This window comes from Coregonus lavaretus (genome assembly GCF_964263955.1).
Source record: "Coregonus lavaretus genome assembly, contig: HAP1_SCAFFOLD_4050, whole genome shotgun sequence".
NCBI classification, from domain to species: Eukaryota; Metazoa; Chordata; class Actinopteri; order Salmoniformes; family Salmonidae; genus Coregonus; species Coregonus lavaretus.
The window spans coordinates 19,689-38,309 of NW_028167170.1; the positions used below are offsets into that span (position 1 = coordinate 19,689).

At 42.9% G+C, this 18,621-nt stretch overlaps 2 protein-coding genes across 2 annotated transcripts in view; one reads left to right on the forward strand and one right to left on the reverse strand.

The window, feature by feature from the left end:
• The window catches only part of LOC311113806 (uncharacterized protein), a gene marked incomplete at its 3' end in the record, with an annotated part of 34,019 nt that extends 18,212 nt beyond the window's left edge, over positions 1 to 15,807 (reverse strand). The window contains exons 1-3 of the mRNA XM_084189107.1: positions 15,697 to 15,807; positions 15,458 to 15,489; positions 916 to 1,062 (exon numbers count right to left, since the gene is read on the reverse strand). Of these exons, the coding sequence (XP_084045233.1) occupies positions 916 to 1,062; positions 15,458 to 15,489; positions 15,697 to 15,720 (203 nt within the window). The remainder of the gene's footprint in view (positions 1 to 915; positions 1,063 to 15,457; positions 15,490 to 15,696) is intronic.
• Positions 15,808 to 16,877: 1,070 nt separating this feature from the next.
• LOC311113804 (uncharacterized protein) lies at positions 16,878 to 18,618 on the forward strand. The gene is made up of 2 exons (XM_084189106.1): positions 16,878 to 17,203; positions 17,443 to 18,618. The coding sequence occupies exons 1-2, from the start codon at positions 17,122 to 17,124 to the stop codon at positions 18,384 to 18,386; spliced, it is 1,026 nt and encodes a 341-aa protein (XP_084045232.1). The 5' UTR covers positions 16,878 to 17,121; the 3' UTR covers positions 18,387 to 18,618.
• The last annotated feature ends 3 nt before the right edge of the window (positions 18,619 to 18,621 follow it).

Consider the following 18,621-nt stretch of genomic DNA (forward strand, 5'->3'; position numbering starts at 1 on the left):
GATCATGTCTTTGTCAGTGTTCAAACGTACAAAATCAGCAGGGGATCAAATACTTTTTTCCCTCACTGTATCTGAAGATGAATGCACTGACTAAGTCACCCTGTGATATGTGGTTGTCCCACCTAGCTAACTAAGTCGCTCTGGATAAGAGCGTCGGCTAAATGACTAAAATGTAAATCCCCAATCACGCTTGTAGACGACATTGGCTACGTGTCAGTTTGTCACTTTCAGGAAGTTGGAGTAATACCATGATCAATTACTGAAGACATTGGCTCTAATCCAGGTTGTGCCTTTATCTTTCGAGACAATTAACAACTAAGGAAGAATATTTCACTTCTCTCATTGACTTCTCAAACCCCAAACTCCAGCCAGGTATACTTCGCAAGCATTCCCGGAAGTATTGCGATGTTGGGCATCTGGGTTTAGAAACTCAGGGAGGGGCCTTCCGAGTGGCACAGTGGTCAAAGGCAATTAACTGTGAGATCCTGGTTCGAGTCCAGGCTTGACCGGGAGACCCATTGGGCGGCGCACAATTGGCCAAGCGCCGTCCAGGGTAGGGGAGGGTTTTGCCGGCAGTGCACGCTGACTCAGTCGCCAGGTGTACAGTGTTTCCTCCGGCACATTGGTGCGGCTGGCTTCCGGGTTAAGTGGGCATTGTGTCAAGAAGCAGTGCGGCTCGGTTGTGTTGTGTTTCGGAGGACGCACTACTTTCGACCTTCGCCTCTCCCGTGTCCGTACGGGAGTTGCAGCGATGGGACAAGACTGTAACTACCAATTGGATACCCTGAAATTGGGTAGAAGAAAGGGGGTAAAATACTAAAAAAAAGAGACTCAGGGAGGGCCACTACTGTGGATATTGTAAACAGGACAGTTCTAATCATTCATTGGGTTAAATGAAAACAGATGTGGACTCACCAGGCAGGCTTTGACTGACCAGCCTCTCTCAGCTTCTGGAGAAAGGAGGATGTGGCTTTCCTTTCCTGTGTTGCCTCCTTCTCTGGTGGTTGGGCCAGACTCCTCTTCTCTGGTGCTGGTTGTTCTTTGGGTTCCACTTTCTCTGTGCTGCAGAGGGACAGTGTCAACTTCATGGAGAATTAACACAATTAACACAATAGGGATGTGTCAAATTCTTAACATTTAAACTGCCATTTTTGTCCAGTTTCCTTTAGAACAATAAGAACAAGTGATACAATTCCAGATGAAATCCCAATGCAGAATATGGTCCTATTACGTACCACAGTCCTAGACACAGTAGGCTACCGGTAGTCTGTCACTTCATATTATGAGACAAAAACACACTAACTAGCAATGATTCATGAGAAAAATAGTTTGAGAGCTTGCGCTTTGTACTTGCAGACTAATCATTGTACAATTTCTCCACCAAGGCCATCATGGTTTTTCAACATGGCATCTGGTAGTCTGGTTCTGGATATGCCATCAGGGTATTGAAGTCAACATCCTCTGCCATTGACAATGGCTGCATTACAACTGCAGTCATTTCTGGAATCAGCGCTGTGATTTTCTCACTCCCTTATCACACTTCAATAGTGTGAAGCAGTCTAGGGCCTGTGCTGCCGCCAGCAACGGTTTGTTCACCCTTTCAGATGGTGAAGCATTGCATCTGTACTACCATTACCGTACCTCAATTCCACCTCGCAAAGTTTGCATTTCACCACCTACTCATTTAACTCCTCAAAGTGTTGCTATACATACAGGACTTCCTCAGTGTTGCTATACATACAGGACTTCCTCAGTGTTGCTATACATACAGGACTTCCTCAGTGTTGCTATACATACAGGACTTCCTCAGTGTTGCCATACAGGACTTCACTACTATCGCTTGCCTTTGATGGTTGATGGTGTGCGGAGCTCTTTATATCTGTGGCAAATCATTTGAAAGATGCATATCACCCTCACACCATAACACCTCCTCCTCCATGCATTACGTGGAAAATACACATGCGGAGATCATCCATTCACTCGCACCGCGTCTCACAAAGACACAGCGGTTGGAACCAAAAATCTCAAATTTGGACTCCAGACCAAAGTACACATTTCCACCATTGCTTTGCTGTTGACGATGTCTGTGATTTTATTTAGAATTCAAGGCACACTTAACCAGCATAGCTACCACAGCATTCTGCAGCGATACGCCATCCCATCTGGTTTGGGCTTAGTGGGACTATCATTTGTTTTTCTACAGGACAATGACCCAACACACCTCCAGGTTGTGTAAGGGCTATTTGACCAAGGAGGAGAGTGATGGAGTGCTGCATCAGATTACCTGGCCTTTCCATCCCCCGACCTCAAACAAATTGAGATGGTTTGGGATGAGTTGGGCCGCAGAGTGAAGGAAAAGCAGCCAACAAGTGCTCAGCATATGTGGGAACTCTTTCAAGACTGTTGGAAAAGCATTCCAGGTGAAACTGGTTGAGATAATGCCAGGGGTGTGCAAAGCTGTCATCAAGGCAAAGGGTGGATATTTGAAGAATCTCAAATATAAAATATATTTTGATTTGATTCACACTTTTTTGGTTACTACATGATTCCATGTTATTTCATAGTGTTGATGTCTTCACTATTATTCTACAATGTAGAAAATAGTAAAAATAAAAGACAAACCCTTGAATGAGTAGGTGTTCTAAAACCTTTGACTGGTAGTGTATATATTACCTAAATTACCTCGACACACCTGTACCCCCATACATTGACTCGGTACCGGTACCCCCTGTATATAGCCTGTATATTGACTCGGTACCGGTACCCCCTGTATATAGCCTGTATATTGACTCGGTACCGGTACCCCCTGTATATTGACTCGGTACCGGTACCCCCTGTATATTGACTCGGTACCGGTACCCCCTGTATATTGACTCGGTACCGGTACCCCCTGTATATTGACTCGGTACCGGTACCCCCTGTATATTGACTCGGTACCGGTACCCCCTGTATATTGACTCGGTACCGGTACCCCCTGTATATTGACTCGGTACCGGTACCCCCTGTATATTGACTCGGTACCGGTACCCCCTGTATATTGACTCGGTACCGGTACCCCCGGTACCGGTACCCCCCCTTCCTCAGTGTTGCTATACATACAGGACTTCCTCAGTGTTGCTATACATACAGGACTTCCTCAGTGTTGCTATACATACAGGACTTCCTCAGTGTTGCTATACATACAGGACTTCCTCAGTGTTGCTATACATACAGGACTTCCTCAGTGTTGCCATACAGGACTTCACTACTATCGCTTGCCTTTGATGGTTGATGGTGTGCGGAGCTCTTTATATCTGTGGCAAATCATTTGAAAGATGCATATCACCCTCACACCATAACACCTCCTCCTCCATGCATTACGTGGAAAATACACATGCAGAGATCATCCATTCACTCGCACCGCGTCTCACAAAGACACAGCGGTTGGAACCAAAAATCTCAAATTTGGACTCCAGACCAAAGTACACATTTCCACCATTGCTTTGCTGTTGACGATGTCTGTGATTTTATTTAGAATTCAAGGCACACTTAACCAGCATAGCTACCACAGCATTCTGCAGCGATACGCCATCCCATCTGGTTTGGGCTTAGTGGGACTATCATTTGTTTTTCTACAGGACAATGACCCAACACACCTCCAGGTTGTGTAAGGGCTATTTGACCAAGGAGGAGAGTGATGGAGTGCTGCATCAGATTACCTGGCCTTTCCATCCCCCGACCTCAAACAAATTGAGATGGTTTGGGATGAGTTGGGCCGCAGAGTGAAGGAAAAGCAGCCAACAAGTGCTCAGCATATGTGGGAACTCTTTCAAGACTGTTGGAAAAGCATTCCAGGTGAAACTGGTTGAGATAATGCCAGGGGTGTGCAAAGCTGTCATCAAGGCAAAGGGTGGATATTTGAAGAATCTCAAATATAAAATATATTTTGATTTGATTCACACTTTTTTGGTTACTACATGATTCCATGTTATTTCATAGTGTTGATGTCTTCACTATTATTCTACAATGTAGAAAATAGTAAAAATAAAAGACAAACCCTTGAATGAGTAGGTGTTCTAAAACCTTTGACTGGTAGTGTATATATTACCTAAATTACCTCGACACACCTGTACCCCCATACATTGACTCGGTACCGGTACCCCCTGTATATAGCCTGTATATTGACTCGGTACCGGTACCCCCTGTATATAGCCTGTATATTGACTCGGTACCGGTACCCCCTGTATATAGCCTGTATATTGACTCGGTACCGGTACCCCCTGTATATAGCCTGTATATTGACTCGGTACCGGTACCCCCTGTATATAGCCTGTATATTGACTCGGTACCGGTACCCCCTGTATATAGCCTGTATATTGACTCGGTACCGGTACCCCCTGTATATAGCCTGTATATTGACTCGGTACCGGTACCCCCTGTATATAGCCTGTATATTGACTCGGTACCGGTACCCCCTGTATATAGCCTGTATATTGACTCGGTACCGGTACCCCCTGTATATAGCCTGTATATTGACTCGGTACCGGTACCCCCTGTATATTGACTCGGTACCGGTACCCCCTGTATATAGCCTGTATATAGCCTGTATATTGACCCGGTACCCCCTGTATATAGCCTGTATATTGACCCGGTACCCCCTGTATATAGCCTGTATATTGACCCGGTACCCCCTGTATATAGCCTGTATATTGACCCGGTACCCCCTGTATATAGCCTGTATATTGACTCGGTACCCCCTGTATATAGCCTGTATATTGACTCGGTACCCCCTGTATATAGCCTGTATATTGACTCGGTACCCCCTGTATATAGCCTGTATATTGACTCGGTACCCCCTGTATATAGCCTGTATATTGACTCGGTACCCCCTGTATATAGCCTGTATATTGACTCGGTACCCCCTGTATATAGCCTGTATATTGACTCGGTACCCCCTGTATATAGCCTGTATATTGACTCGGTACCCCCTGTATATAGCCTGTATATTGACTCGGTACCCCCTGTATATAGCCTGTATATTGACTCGGTACCCCCTGTATATAGCCTGTATATTGACTCGGTACCCCCTGTATATAGCCTGTATATTGACTCGGTACCCCCTGTATATAGCCTGTATATTGACTCGGTACCCCCTGTATATAGCCTGTATATTGACTCGGTACCCCCTGTATATAGCCTGTATATTGACTCGGTACCCCCTGTATATAGCCTGTATATTGACTCGGTACCCCCTGTATATAGCCTGTATATTGACTCGGTACCCCCTGTATATAGCCTGTATATTGACTCGGTACCCCCTGTATATAGCCTGTATATTGACTCGGTACCCCCTGTATATAGCCTGTATATTGACTCGGTACCCCCTGTATATAGCCTGTATATTGACTCGGTACCCCCTGTATATAGCCTGTATATTGACTCGGTACCCCCTGTATATAGCCTGTATATTGACTCGGTACCCCCTGTATATAGCCTGTATATTGACTCGGTACCCCCTGTATATAGCCTGTATATTGACTCGGTACCCCCTGTATATAGCCTGTATATTGACTCGGTACCCCCTGTATATAGCCTGTATATTGACTCGGTACCCCCTGTATATAGCCTGTATATTGACTCGGTACCCCCTGTATATAGCCTGTATATTGACTCGGTACCCCCTGTATATAGCCTGTATATTGACTCGGTACCCCCTGTATATAGCCTGTATATTGACTCGGTACCCCCTGTATATAGCCTGTATATTGACTCGGTACCCCCTGTATATAGCCTGTATATTGACTCGGTACCCCCTGTATATAGCCTGTATATTGACTCGGTACCCCCTGTATATAGCCTGTATATTGACTCGGTACCCCCTGTATATAGCCTGTATATTGACTCGGTACCCCCTGTATATAGCCTGTATATTGACTCGGTACCCCCTGTATATAGCCTGTATATTGACTCGGTACCCCCTGTATATAGCCTGTATATTGACTCGGTACCGGTACCCCCTGTATATAGCCTGTATATTGACTCGGTACCGGTACCCCCTGTATATAGCCTGTATATTGACTCGGTACCGGTACCCCCTGTATATAGCCTGTATATTGACTCGGTACCGGTACCCCCTGTATATAGCCTCGTTATTGTTATTTTATTGTTGCTCTTTTATATTTTACTTTTTAGTTTATTTTTCTTAACTGCATAGTTGGTTAAGGGCTTGTCAGTAAGCATTTTACTGTTAGTCTACACCTGTTATATTCGGCGCAGGTGACAAATAAAATGTGATTTTATTTCTATTTTTCTTTCAAAGCATTTAGAAATGTTTATCCCAATGTCACACATTGGCCCCATTTATTTATAGAAAGACCCTTAAACGAAATTGGGATCATTAACGTTAAGAAAAAATCCCTACCCGAAATAAAACCTGTTCTCACAAAATTAAAATCACAGTACAGTTATCACTCAACTACCACTAATAGGGTTAGGGTTAGCCTGACCACTAATAGGTCATCATCGGAAATCTAAAAATTTAACAAATACCTGCTGTAACGTTAGTAGGAGATATACATATTCATAATTGTTATATACAGTACAGTTAAATTAGATCTTTAAGCTAAACCAGCTTTTTTTAAATTCATTTTCTTTATTTTATTTTTTTCATTCCACGATGACATGGCTCTATACATAACTGAGTATCCTCTGGTGGCAGAGCATTCCAGGATGACATGGCTCTATACATAACTGAGTATCCTCTGGTGGCAGAGCATTCCACGATGACATGGCTCTATACATAACTGAGTATCCTCTGGTGGCAGAGCATTCCACGATGACATGGCTCTATACATAACTGAGTATCCTCTGGTGGCAGAGCATTCCAGGATGACATGGCTCTATACATAACTGAGTATCCTCTGGTGGCAGAGCATTCCACGATGACATGGCTCTATACATAACTGAGTATCCTCTGGTGGCAGAGCATTCCACGATGACATGGCTCTATACATAACTGAGTATCCTCTGGTGGCAGAGCATTCCACGATGACATGACTATACATAACTGAGTATCCTCTGGTGGCAGAGCATTCCACGATGACATGACTCTATACATAACTGAGTATCCTCTGGTGGCAGAGCATTCCACGATGACATGGCTCTATACATAACTGAGTATCCTCTGGTGGCAGAGCATTCCACGATGACATGACTCTATACATAACTGAGCAACACATGAAATCTGTTTTTGGTTTGGGTACAGTGAAGAAACCCATAGCGCATGTCTGGTTGAAGAGTCTGGTGGGGTGTGTCTGTCTGGTTGAAGAGTCTGGTGGGGTGTGTCTGTCTGGTTGAAGAGTCTGGTGGGGTGTGTCTGTCTGGTTGAAGAGTCTGGTGGGGTGTGTCTGTCTGGTTGAAGAGTCTGGTGGGGTGTGTCTGTCTGGTTGAAGAGTCTGGTGGGGTGTGTGTCTGGTTGAAGAGTCTGGTGGGGTGTGTGTCTGGTTGAAGAGTCTGGTGGGGTGTGTCTGTCTGGTTGAAGAGTCTGGTGGGGTGTGTCTGTCTGGTTGAAGAGTCTGGTGGGGTGTGTCTGTCTGGTTGAAGAGTCTGGTGGGGTGTGTCTGTCTTGTTGAAGAGTCTGGTGGGGTGTGTCTGTCTTGTTGAAGAGTCTGGTGGGGTGTGTCTGTCTGGTTGAAGAGTCTGGTGGGGTGTGTCTGTCTGGTTGAAGAGTCTGGTGGGGTGTGTCTGTCTGGTTGAAGAGTCTGGTGGGGTGTGTCTGTCTGGTTGAAGAGTCTGGTGGGGTGTGTCTGTCTGGTTGAAGAGTCTGGTGGTGTGTGTCTGTCTGGTTGAAGAGTCTGGTGGTGTGTGTCTGTCTGGTTGAAGTGTATGCAAATAGATTATACATGTGGTTAGGCATTTTCAACACACAAATGTTTCTTGACTAGAAGAGAAGTAGTACATTTCTCCTAAACCTTCCCAAGTTCTCTCACGTCACCCCGCTCCTCCGCACACTCCACTGGCTTCCAGTTGAAGCTCGCATCTGCTACAAGACCATGGTGCTTGCCTACGGAGCTGTGAGGGGAACGGCACCTCCATACCTCCAGGCTCTGATCAGTCCCTACACCCAAACGAGGGCATTGCGTTCATCCACCTCTGGCCTGCTGGCTCCCCTACCTCTGCTGAAGCACAGTTCCCGCTCAGCCCAGTCAAAACTGTTCGCTGCTCTGGCACCCCAATGGTGGAACAAGCTCCCTCACAACGCCAGGACAGCGGAGTCACTCACCACCTTCCGGAGACATTTGAAACCCCACCTCTTTAAGGAACACCTGGGATAGGATAAAGTAATCCTTCTACCCCCAAAAAAAAAAACACATTGTAAAGTGGTTATCCCACTGGCTATAGGGTGCTAATGCACCAATTTGTAAGTCGCTCTGGATAAGAGCGTCTGCTAAATGACGTAAATGTAAAGACTATCATGCATGTTGTTGGTGTTAGTTCTGTGTGTAGTTAAGGGCAAGGTGTGCTGCTTTGTTTGGAGCCACAATGTAACATGGATGGACAGTTTAAATTTAGACTAAGCTTTTTCATTGAATTTTCTCACAAGTGTTTGAATAATAACGTCAGTTTGGACATCCGGATATTCGATTAACCGATTAGATTATTAGTCCATCCCTAAATGGGTAATTCCACCAAGTCTAACACATGCCCTTATGACTCCAATTGCATTTCTGTCATTCCACTTACCTACAGCATCTGCCGTCGTCCGGGGGAAATGACAAAGGAGAAAAATCTTTCCAGCTCTCCTTGCAGACAGGCCATGCGTAGCCAATGTGATTTATAATATATGTATTTTTATCATCATATTTCTACCTGCAGGCCAATGTTTTTATTTGTTGGCTGTATGTAGGTTGGTTTTATGGCAATAGAAGGTAATTTTAGAATTTAATCATTTTCATTTAGATATAATTTTGATTAACCACATTACATTGATTTTGAGACATTAAGACTTTATTATAAATTAAATTGTTCCAACGACAATTTGCATATGAAAATCAGAAATGGCACGCAGATCAGTAGAACTGGTACGATAACTTGGCACTCCAAATGGAAAAGGTTGCCGACCGCTTCAGGAGCATAATGGCAGAATATGCTAAGGCCAGCAGCAGCAGGCAGAGGGAGGGCGGTAACAGGTTCATTTATTCTGGTTCGGCTATATTGATCTCTGGCTCCCTCTTTAATAATTTGTGTGTCTTCATTTTTAATCACGGCGCTTAAAGCATCAGACAAGTTCAGTAGCCAACATTTGGTTAATTTAATCAAACATAGGGTGTGTCTATATATGGAAAAATATACATTTTAATATTTTGACCAATCGATTGGTCGAAAGAACAGACAACTCTCGGTCGACCAAGATTTCTTTTTTGTCAGGGACAGCCCTAGAAATTAGATCACCTGGCGCATGCTGCACAACAGTGAGTGACTCAAGGCTCCGGTCTCTTGTTGTGCGCTTGTAAACAAACACAACTTGAGACGTGACAGGGCACTACCGTAAACTACATAATAATGTGACAAGTGAAATGAAGAACGCACTGTTCTTTATCATCTAACGTATTGCACAACTTGACTGCAGGTATTTACTTAAAAAGTAGCTACAAATATTCAATTTTATATCTAAGAAATAGTTAACGGTATTGAAAAACCATCCTGTGGCTTCTTCCAAATACCCCGGTATAGGGTATATACGGTATACCGCCCAAGCCTAGTGTGTACAGCCCAGTACATCACTGGGGTTGAGCTCCCTGCCATCCAGGACCTCTATACCAGGCATTGTCAAAAGAAGGCCCTAAAAATTGTCAAAGACACCAGCCACCCAAGTCATAGACTGTTCTCTCTGCTACCGCAGTCAAAGCGATAGCGATGCACTAAGTCTGGAACCAACAGGATCCTGAAAAGCTTCTACCCCAAGCCATAAGACTGCTAAATAATTAACCAAATAGCTACCCCCTTTTGCACTAAGTATTTTGTCTCATCACATACACTGCTGCTACTGTTTAATATCTGTCATTTTATTCCTAGTTATATGTACATATCATCTCAAATACCTCGTACCCCTGTAACATGGACTGGGTACTGGTACCGTGTATATAGTCATCGTTACTCATTGTGGATTATTTTTCTAGCATTCTCTCTGCATGGTTGGGAAGGGCCCGTAAGTAACCTGTTGTTTACGAAGCATGTGACAAATAATAACATTTGATTTGAGCGTACTGAAGGTCGGTTGATAATGCTTCCCTGTAGATATTTGGTCTCAGATTACCACAGACATAGGAACAAAAATCAGTGGACAACAGGTAAAGTAAATTGAAAGTATGTTTGTTTAACATTCTGACTTGTAATGGGACTTTCTGGACTGCTGAGCCTACATGTCAGAAACGAGAGTAAGGATCTCACGCTCAGATTCTAAAAGAGGCTAGCTAGGCCTATGTGAAGCTAGCCAAAATAAGGATTAGCCACAATAGTGGAATTTGCGGTTCACCTTCAAAATAAAAGTCCCCTTTGAAAGTGATACAAATAGTGTTATCATGCCATATTTGGACTAAATGATACAAAACAAGGTTGGAATGTTATATAATTTCAACACAAAACAATAATTAGTTAATTTGACAAAAATCTGTTGAAATGGGGGGGGGGCATAATTATATTTCACTGTACTGCAGGTGTACTGCCTTTCCTACAGATTGTAGATCAGGGGTGTCAAATGTCCGGCCCGCGAGATGATTTCGAAAAAAAATATTTATAATAAATAATAATTTGTAAAGTATAAAAATGCGCTGCAATTTTTCAATAAAATAAGCTGCTGTTCCAATTGCATCCACTGGATGGCGCAATAGCAATTGTGTTAAGCAAGCAAACTGTTTATACCGGGGCAGAGCAAGTAGGTCAAGCACTTGCAGCAAATGAGCTACTTTGTTTTGCCCGCGATATTTATTACGGCTTCTACTTTTAACATTATGTGCTTTGGCACCCTCATTGCCCCAATATGTCTCTGTCAAAAAAGAGAGAAGTGGACACAGAGTGCAGAGTGTTCCAAGAAAAATTGTCATCCTATTTATTCACGGAATTGAATGGGAAAGCTGTATGTTTGGTGTGTTCAGAGCATGTTGCAGTGCTGAAAGAATATAACCTTCGTCGCCACTATGTGAGTCTTCATGCCGACAAATATGACAACTTTCAAGGACAGCGGAGATGAGAGAAGGTGAATGAACTGTTGGCGGGTCTGAAGAAACAGCAGTCTGTGTTTACTCACAGCCGAGACATCAGTGACGCTGCAGTGAAAGCTAGCTACCTCATTGCTAATGAAATCGCAGTGGCTTCAAAACCATTTAGTGAGGGTGAATTTGTAAAAACATGCATGATGAAGGCAGCGGAGATTGTGTGCCCTGAAAAGCGGCAGGCTTTTGCAAATATCAGCCTGACAAGAAACACAGTTGCAGACAGGATTTCCGATCTTTCAGTGGATTTGGACAGCCAGTTGAAGCAAAAAGTAAAGTCATTTATTGCGTTTTCGGTTGCAATTGATGAAAGCACGGACATTACAGATGTTGCACAACTGTTGACCGTCACGAGGAGTTCGTGGAGTTGGTGCCGATGACAGATACAACAACAGCAGCTGATATTTTTACCGCACTCGTCGGCGCGCTGGACAGGGTCGGAGTGGACTGGTCCCACGCTGTCAGCCTGGCTACAGATGGTGCGCCCTCAATGATCGGGAAAAAAAGCAGGCGTTGTGACAAAGTTCCGAGAGAAAGTGCAATCTGCAAATGGAGGACGTGATTTTTTGACTTTTCACTGTATTTTGCACCAGGAGGCTTTGTGTTGCAAGTCATTAAAGATGGATAACGTCATGAAGGTGGTCATCCAAACTGTTAATTTCATCCGATCCAGAAGCCTGAATCACCGTCAGTTTGACAGCCTTCTCAGAGAGAAAGACCACATCTATGGCCTGCCATTCCACACTGAGGTAAGATGGTTAAGCCGTTGTGGGGTGCTGTGCTGAGGCGTTTCTTTGATTTACGAGAAGAAATTGAACAGTTCATGGAAGAAAAGGGCAAACCAGTGTTAGAATTTCATTCCGCAGAATGGATGCCGGACCTTGCATTTATGGTGGATGTTACAGAGCACCTGAATAACTTGAACAAACAGCTGCAAGGGCGCAACAAAGTTGTCACGCAGTATTATGACAGCATGATTTTATTTTATTTTTATATTTAACCTATTCTTGACTCTGTGGTTCTTGCACTTGTTTGGGGAACAGGATTTCATTATTTTTATCTACATTTCTGCCTGAGAAATGACACCCTGATATAGTTCTGTCATCTGTGAAACAGTTCTGTTAATCACTGAGGCATTGTTTGTTCTTTTTCTTTAGAATTTTCAAATAAACTTGACGTGTTTTATGATTAATAGTGATGTTGTACTTGTACTATTTTGGACACACTGTCCTCAGGCTCCAGCTTTATGTTGTATGTTGATGGTATTAAAACAAAGAAAACAATCTGAAGTTGTTGTTTTTAAGTTATATATATACTATGATTTTTCCGGTCCGGCCCACTTGGGAATAGATTTTCCTCCATGTGGCCCCTGAGCTAAAATGAGTTTGACACCCCTGTTGTAGATCCATGAAATGGGGTATCAATCTACTCAGTGACACCCACAGAACACAACTGGACCATTTCATTGATCCACAATCCATAGGTAAGGCTGTACTCCTTAAGGCACGACAGGGACTGAAGAGAGACACAGAAATGATTTGAGATGTGGTTTGGATACGACTGTGATATGTGTTTGGGATACGACTATGATATGTGGTTGTCTCTTAAGATGAAGGCACTAGCTGTGGGTCTCTCTGGATGGGAGCGTTTGTTGAATGGATCAATTGTAAATGTAGTGTTACAGTATGAAGTGCAATCAGAGAGTATACAGACCCCTTTCCTTTTTCCACATTGTTACGTTTATTATAAAATGTATTAAATAAATACAAATCCTCATCAATCTACAAACAACACCCCATAATGACAAAGCAAAAACAGCAAATTTATAAAAGAACACCAATTTATAATTTACTTAAGTATTCAGACCCTTTACTCAGTACTTTGTTGAAGCACATTTGGCAGCGATTACAGCCTCAAGTCTTCTTGGGTATGACGCTACAAGCTTGGCATACCTGTATTTGGGGAGTTTCTCCCATTCTTCTCTGCAGATCCTTTCAAGCTCTGTCAGGTCTCCAGAGATGTTCGATCGGGTTCAAGTCCAGGCTCTGGCTGGGCCACTCAAGGACATTCAGAGACTTGTTCCGAAGCCACTCCTGCATTGTCTTGGCTGTGTGCTTGGGGTCGTTGTCCTGTTGGAAGGTGAACCTTCTCCCCAGTCTGAGGTCCTGAGCGCTCTGGAGCAGGTTTTCATCAAGGATCTCTCTGCACTTTGCTCCGTTCATATTTCCCTCAATCCTGAATAGTCTCCCAGTCCTTGCAGCAGAAAAACATCCCCACCGCATGATGCTGCCACCACCTTGCTTCACCGTAGAGATGGTGCCAGTTTTTCTCCAGACGTGACACTTCGCATTCAGGCCAAAGAATTGAATCGTGGTTTCATCAGACCAGAGAATCTTGTTTCTCATGGACAGAGTCCTTTAGGTGCCTTTTGGCAAACTCCAAGCGGGCTGTCATGTGCCTTTTACAGAAGAGTGGCTTCCGTCTGGCCACTACCATAAAGGCCTGATTATTGGAGTGCTGCAAAGATGGTTGCCCTTCTGGAAGGTTCTCCCATCTCCACAGAGGAACTCTAGAGCTCTGTCAGAGTGACCATCGGGTTCTTGGTCACCTCCCTGACCAAGGCCCTTCTCCCCCGATTGTTCAGTTTGGCCGGGCGGCCAGCTCTAGGAAGAGTCTTGGTGTTTTAAAACTTCTTCCATTTAAGAATGATTGAGGCCACTGTGTTCGTAGGGACCTTCAATGCTGCAGAAATGTATTGTTACCCTTCCCCAGATCTGTGCCTAGAAACAATCCCGTCTCTGAGCTCTATGGACAATTCCTTCGACCTCATGGCTTGGTTTTTGCTCTGACATGCACTGTCAACTGTGGGACCTTATATAGACAGGTCTGTGCCTTTCCAGATCACGTCCAATCAATTGAATATACCACAGGTGGACTCCAATCAAGTTGAAGAAACATCTCAAGGATGATCAATGGTAACAGGATGCACCTGAGCTAAATTTCAAGTCTCATAGCAAAGGGTCTGAATACTTATGTAAATAATGTATTTCTGTTTTTTTATTTGTAATACATTTGCAAAAATTTATAAAAACCTGTTTTCGCTTTCTCATTATGGGGTATTGTGTGTAGATGGATGACTAAAACATTTAATACATTTTAGAATAAGGGTGTAACGTAAGAACATTTGGAACCCAGGAAGAGTAGCCGCTGCCTTGACAACAGCTAATTGGGGATCCTAATAAATACTAAAAATGTACTTGTCAATATGCACAATAAGCTGACAGGGAGGTGATTTCCCACAGTCAAAGCCCGGAAATAAGAGCGACGACACTGATAGTTGTGTGTCACTGAGTAGACTGATACCTAAGGATTGTTGATCCATGAAATGGGGTAAGACTGTATAGTGCAATATAAATGTAGACGTCAGTATGCCCCCAATGCAATTCTTAAGTCTAATGCATCCAGTGCAATTTCAACTGATTTATTTATTTTTGTCAAATTAACAAAATGTTATATTTTTGTTGAATTTATATAACATTCCAACCTTGTCAAGCATTATCTAGTCCACTATTTGTATACATTTGCATCACATTCAATTAAATTCCACTATTGTGGCTCATCCTTATTGTGGCCAACTTCACATAGGTGCTAGATAGATACCTAACTCCATTATAAACTGGGTGGTTTGAGCCCTGAATGCTGATTGCCTGAAAACCGTGATATCAGACCGTATAACATGGGTACAGCCAAAACAGATTTGTACTGCTCTAATTACGTTGGTAAACAGTTTATAATAGCAATAAGGCACCTCTGGGGTTTGTGGTATTTGGCCAATATACCACGGCTAAGGGCTGTGTCCAGGCACTACGGTCTGAGGTTAACACAGGTTTAGGAGATTTTATACGTTTTATTCTATGCGAACATTAGCTGTATTAATTACGAAGCCATCGTGATTTTAATGATTACATAAATTCAATGTAACTCACAAAAAGTGACGTCAGCTGATGAAGATTATCTCATAGAACCAAACGTATTATATCTCCTAAACTTGTGTTTAACACAGACCTGATTTTCGGCGTTAATCCAAAAACGCATTTATTTTCCTCATAGGCTTTGTCCAACGAACGAACCATGGCAGAGTTAGTGCCTACAAAAGTTCGCCATTACTATTTATCACTATACCAAGTTCCCTAGAAGAGGTTTCTTACCTCACTTTACGGAGCTTCTTCTGAGGTCTCGCCTGTGAAAAAGATAGATTGACATTTTGCATGAGTGATTGTCAGCTGGGATAGCTAACAAGTTAGCTAACTAAAGTCAGTCAGGTAGCTAACGTTAGCTAGTTTTTCACTGCATACGGTACATTATTATGTAACGTTTGTTTGCTAGCAAAACGTAGCTTCTTCGTTCCTTAGCTAGCTAGTTAGTTACAACGAAAATACATAGTTACCAGATGTGGGTATTTGGAGTCCATTTCTGTCCGTGTACACTCAGCTATCGGAGAAAATAAATAAATATATATATAGCTAATGTTCACAAGGCCGCTAACGTTAGCAAAACAAAGACCTTGACATAACATATTTTTTCCCGCGCATCTTTAGTAGATGGAACCCTCCAATGGGCCCTTTTCACGTGACGTCAGACAACTTCCGTTCTGCCGCGATGCAGGTTATGTTTACATCCGGTGTCGCTTAGGAACGCTTAGCTAGTAGCACATCATTATGGAGTTCACCCAGTCCCTTTCACATCTGCCACCAATACGACTTAACGACGTAGAACGACTTGCTGACAAGTGGTCCCTTACTTCAAGATCGAAGCTTGATAAAGGCTACAAGTTCTTCGTTGAAGGTTACCTGTTTGATTATGAAGGTACGTGTTTATCTTTATTTAGCTTAAATTAGCCCTATGCTAGCGAAGGTTATGAGCTGACGAGTTTCTGTTTTGCAGCCTCTTTTTAATATTACTGCTGTTTGTATCGACCGTAAGATAAGAGTCAGTAATGTATTAATGGCTAATGCTGCGCCCTTTCTCCCAATCACTGTATTGAAACAGTCTCAAGTGTAGTTAACGGTGAGGTGACAGTGAGAGGGCGATGTTACAGGTCCATGAAGAAAAATGAGGAGGCTCATCGGCTTCAGGTTTCTCAGATAAACAGTTCTCTAACATTATGATAAGATAGGGTAAGATAGATAAGTTTTCTTTTTGTTGTGTTTTGCTGCGGTTGCAGATTTAATAAGAATGATTCCACAAAGTTCCACTGTGGATCAGTTTGTTTCTCAGTCTGAGCTCTGATTTTGTATCATTAAACTTAATACACAACGAAATTCTTACAAACCGATGTGGGTTGTTGACGGCAATAAAGACTGGGAAAGATTCTGTGATAACTCAAAATGTTCAAATTTTCGATAAGTGTTGGCACTACTTGTCAAAGGTTTCAGAACAGCCAATTTTTCTTAATTAAAAAAAGAAATTGGGTTTTGAAAATTGTGTACAGTAGTTTATAATGAAACGCAGAAAAAATGTTTTGTAAGTACAGCACTAATTGTTATGTCTCTATGAACAGGTTACACTAGACTCTGCAGAGGTTCCTGTGGTACTCAATCACATGTCATGTTCCTGCTCTGCTGGGAAAGCACTATGTAATCACATAGTAGCACTTCTTTTTCAAAGTGCTCACTATGTTACCATGGGCTTTAAGACAGTGCCATTGCCTCTGTCATGCACCAGCGCACTGCAGACCTGGCACCGGCCTAGGACACAGGTCAGATATTATTTGTTACACTGATGCAGAACTTTGCAGTTTGTATTGACTTTTGACAATGTATTGTTCATCATTATTATATCACAGGGAATTGTACCAGAGGCCACCAATGATATGGCGGTGTGTAAACCAGCGGCTAAGAAAAAAACAAGTGTCAGAGCTGGAGTGAAGTGCACACTGTACCGAGCCTATGATGGTGAGTCTGAATGAGCCCCCGCCTGTACTAGAGCACAAAGACTTTAGTGCATTTCTAAAATAATACAAACATAAAAGTGATTATTATTTGTTACTTTTTATATAGACTTTCAGTGGATATTTTTTTATTTGTATTAGAAGCATGTACGAGACTGGATGAGTGTGGTTGTCTTTTTTAGTGAAAAAGATAAGGTGGCATTTAATGAAATCTAAACTTGACATATCTCACTTTCATGCCAGGGCCTATTCCGGATCCTCACGTCATGGCCAGTGCTGAGAAACTGAAAGACATCCGTCCACAACCAGGGATTTGCAAATTGCTGCACGGGCTTGAGGGCCTTAATTTGGTGGACTCTAAATTTGGCCCTGTGCCATTTGGGTCTGTGCTTTCTTACCAGTGCCCTCTAGAATTAAGTAGAGATATTATTAAACACCCTGGTGCCAGTGAGTTTCCTCAGTTGCCTATTGAAGGTTACAACTTTAAATTTCCCATTGATTTTGAGCCCAACTACATACAACAATGTCATTTGGACAGCCTGATTGTGTCAGAGGAGATGTCTGCTGCTATTGAAGCAGAAACAAGAATGCAGTCAGAATGCCAGCTGTGGAGCCAGGTACGCAAACCCCGACTGACAGCCAGCAGATTCCGTGAAATATGCCATGTTCGTGGGGAGTTGTCTGCCAAGGCTTTGGCAACCCGCATTCTGAGAGGAACTCCTCAGACAGCTGCTATGAGAAGAGGGTTGGATCTGGAACCTGAGATACTGAGGCAATATTCTGATTTTTGTGATGTCTCTCTGAAACAATGCGGGGTCATCATCCACCCTGATTCACCTCACCTTGCAGCCAGCCCGGATGCTAAAGTCTTCTGCCCAACAGAAGCACCACCATTTGGTCTTGCTGAGGTTAAGAGTTGCGATGTTGAAAATGTTACCCAAGTTAAACACCTGATCACAGTTAAAGGCCAGGCCTGCCTTAAGAAGAGCCACAAATACTACTATCAGGTTCAAGGCCAACTCGCCTTAAGCGGACTTCAGTGGTGTGACTTCATTACAGATACCCGCACTGACTTCACAGTTGAGAGAATCTTTAGGGATGAGGAGATTATCCACTCAATGCGACAGAAGATTGATCATTTCTATTATAACATCTACATGGATGTCTTCTTAAGTTATAAAACATAAGGCAGAATTTTGTGTAAATAGTGTTAAGGTAAATGTGGAAGGTGAACCTTTGACATTTTTTTCTTTAACTGCAAATTAACTTGTCATATACTGTATATCTCCTATGTACTGAAACACACATTTTGAAAAGGATTGTGATGTAAATGTCGACATGTTTTTCTTTAACTGCAAATGAACTTAATTGTGTTATATACTGTATATCTATGTATTGAAATACAAATTTTGAAAAGGATTG

What these genes read in the sequence shown, in the direction of transcription:
- LOC311113804 (XM_084189106.1), top strand. Translation starts at nt 17,122, where the DNA reads ATGGCGGTGTGTAAACCAGCGGCTAAGAAAAAAACAAGTGTCAGAGCT. An exon ending in ACTGTACCGAGCCTATGATG is followed by an intron (nt 17,204 to 17,442) that starts GTGAGTCTGAAT and finishes CTTTCATGCCAG; the next exon opens with GGCCTATTCCGGATCCTCAC.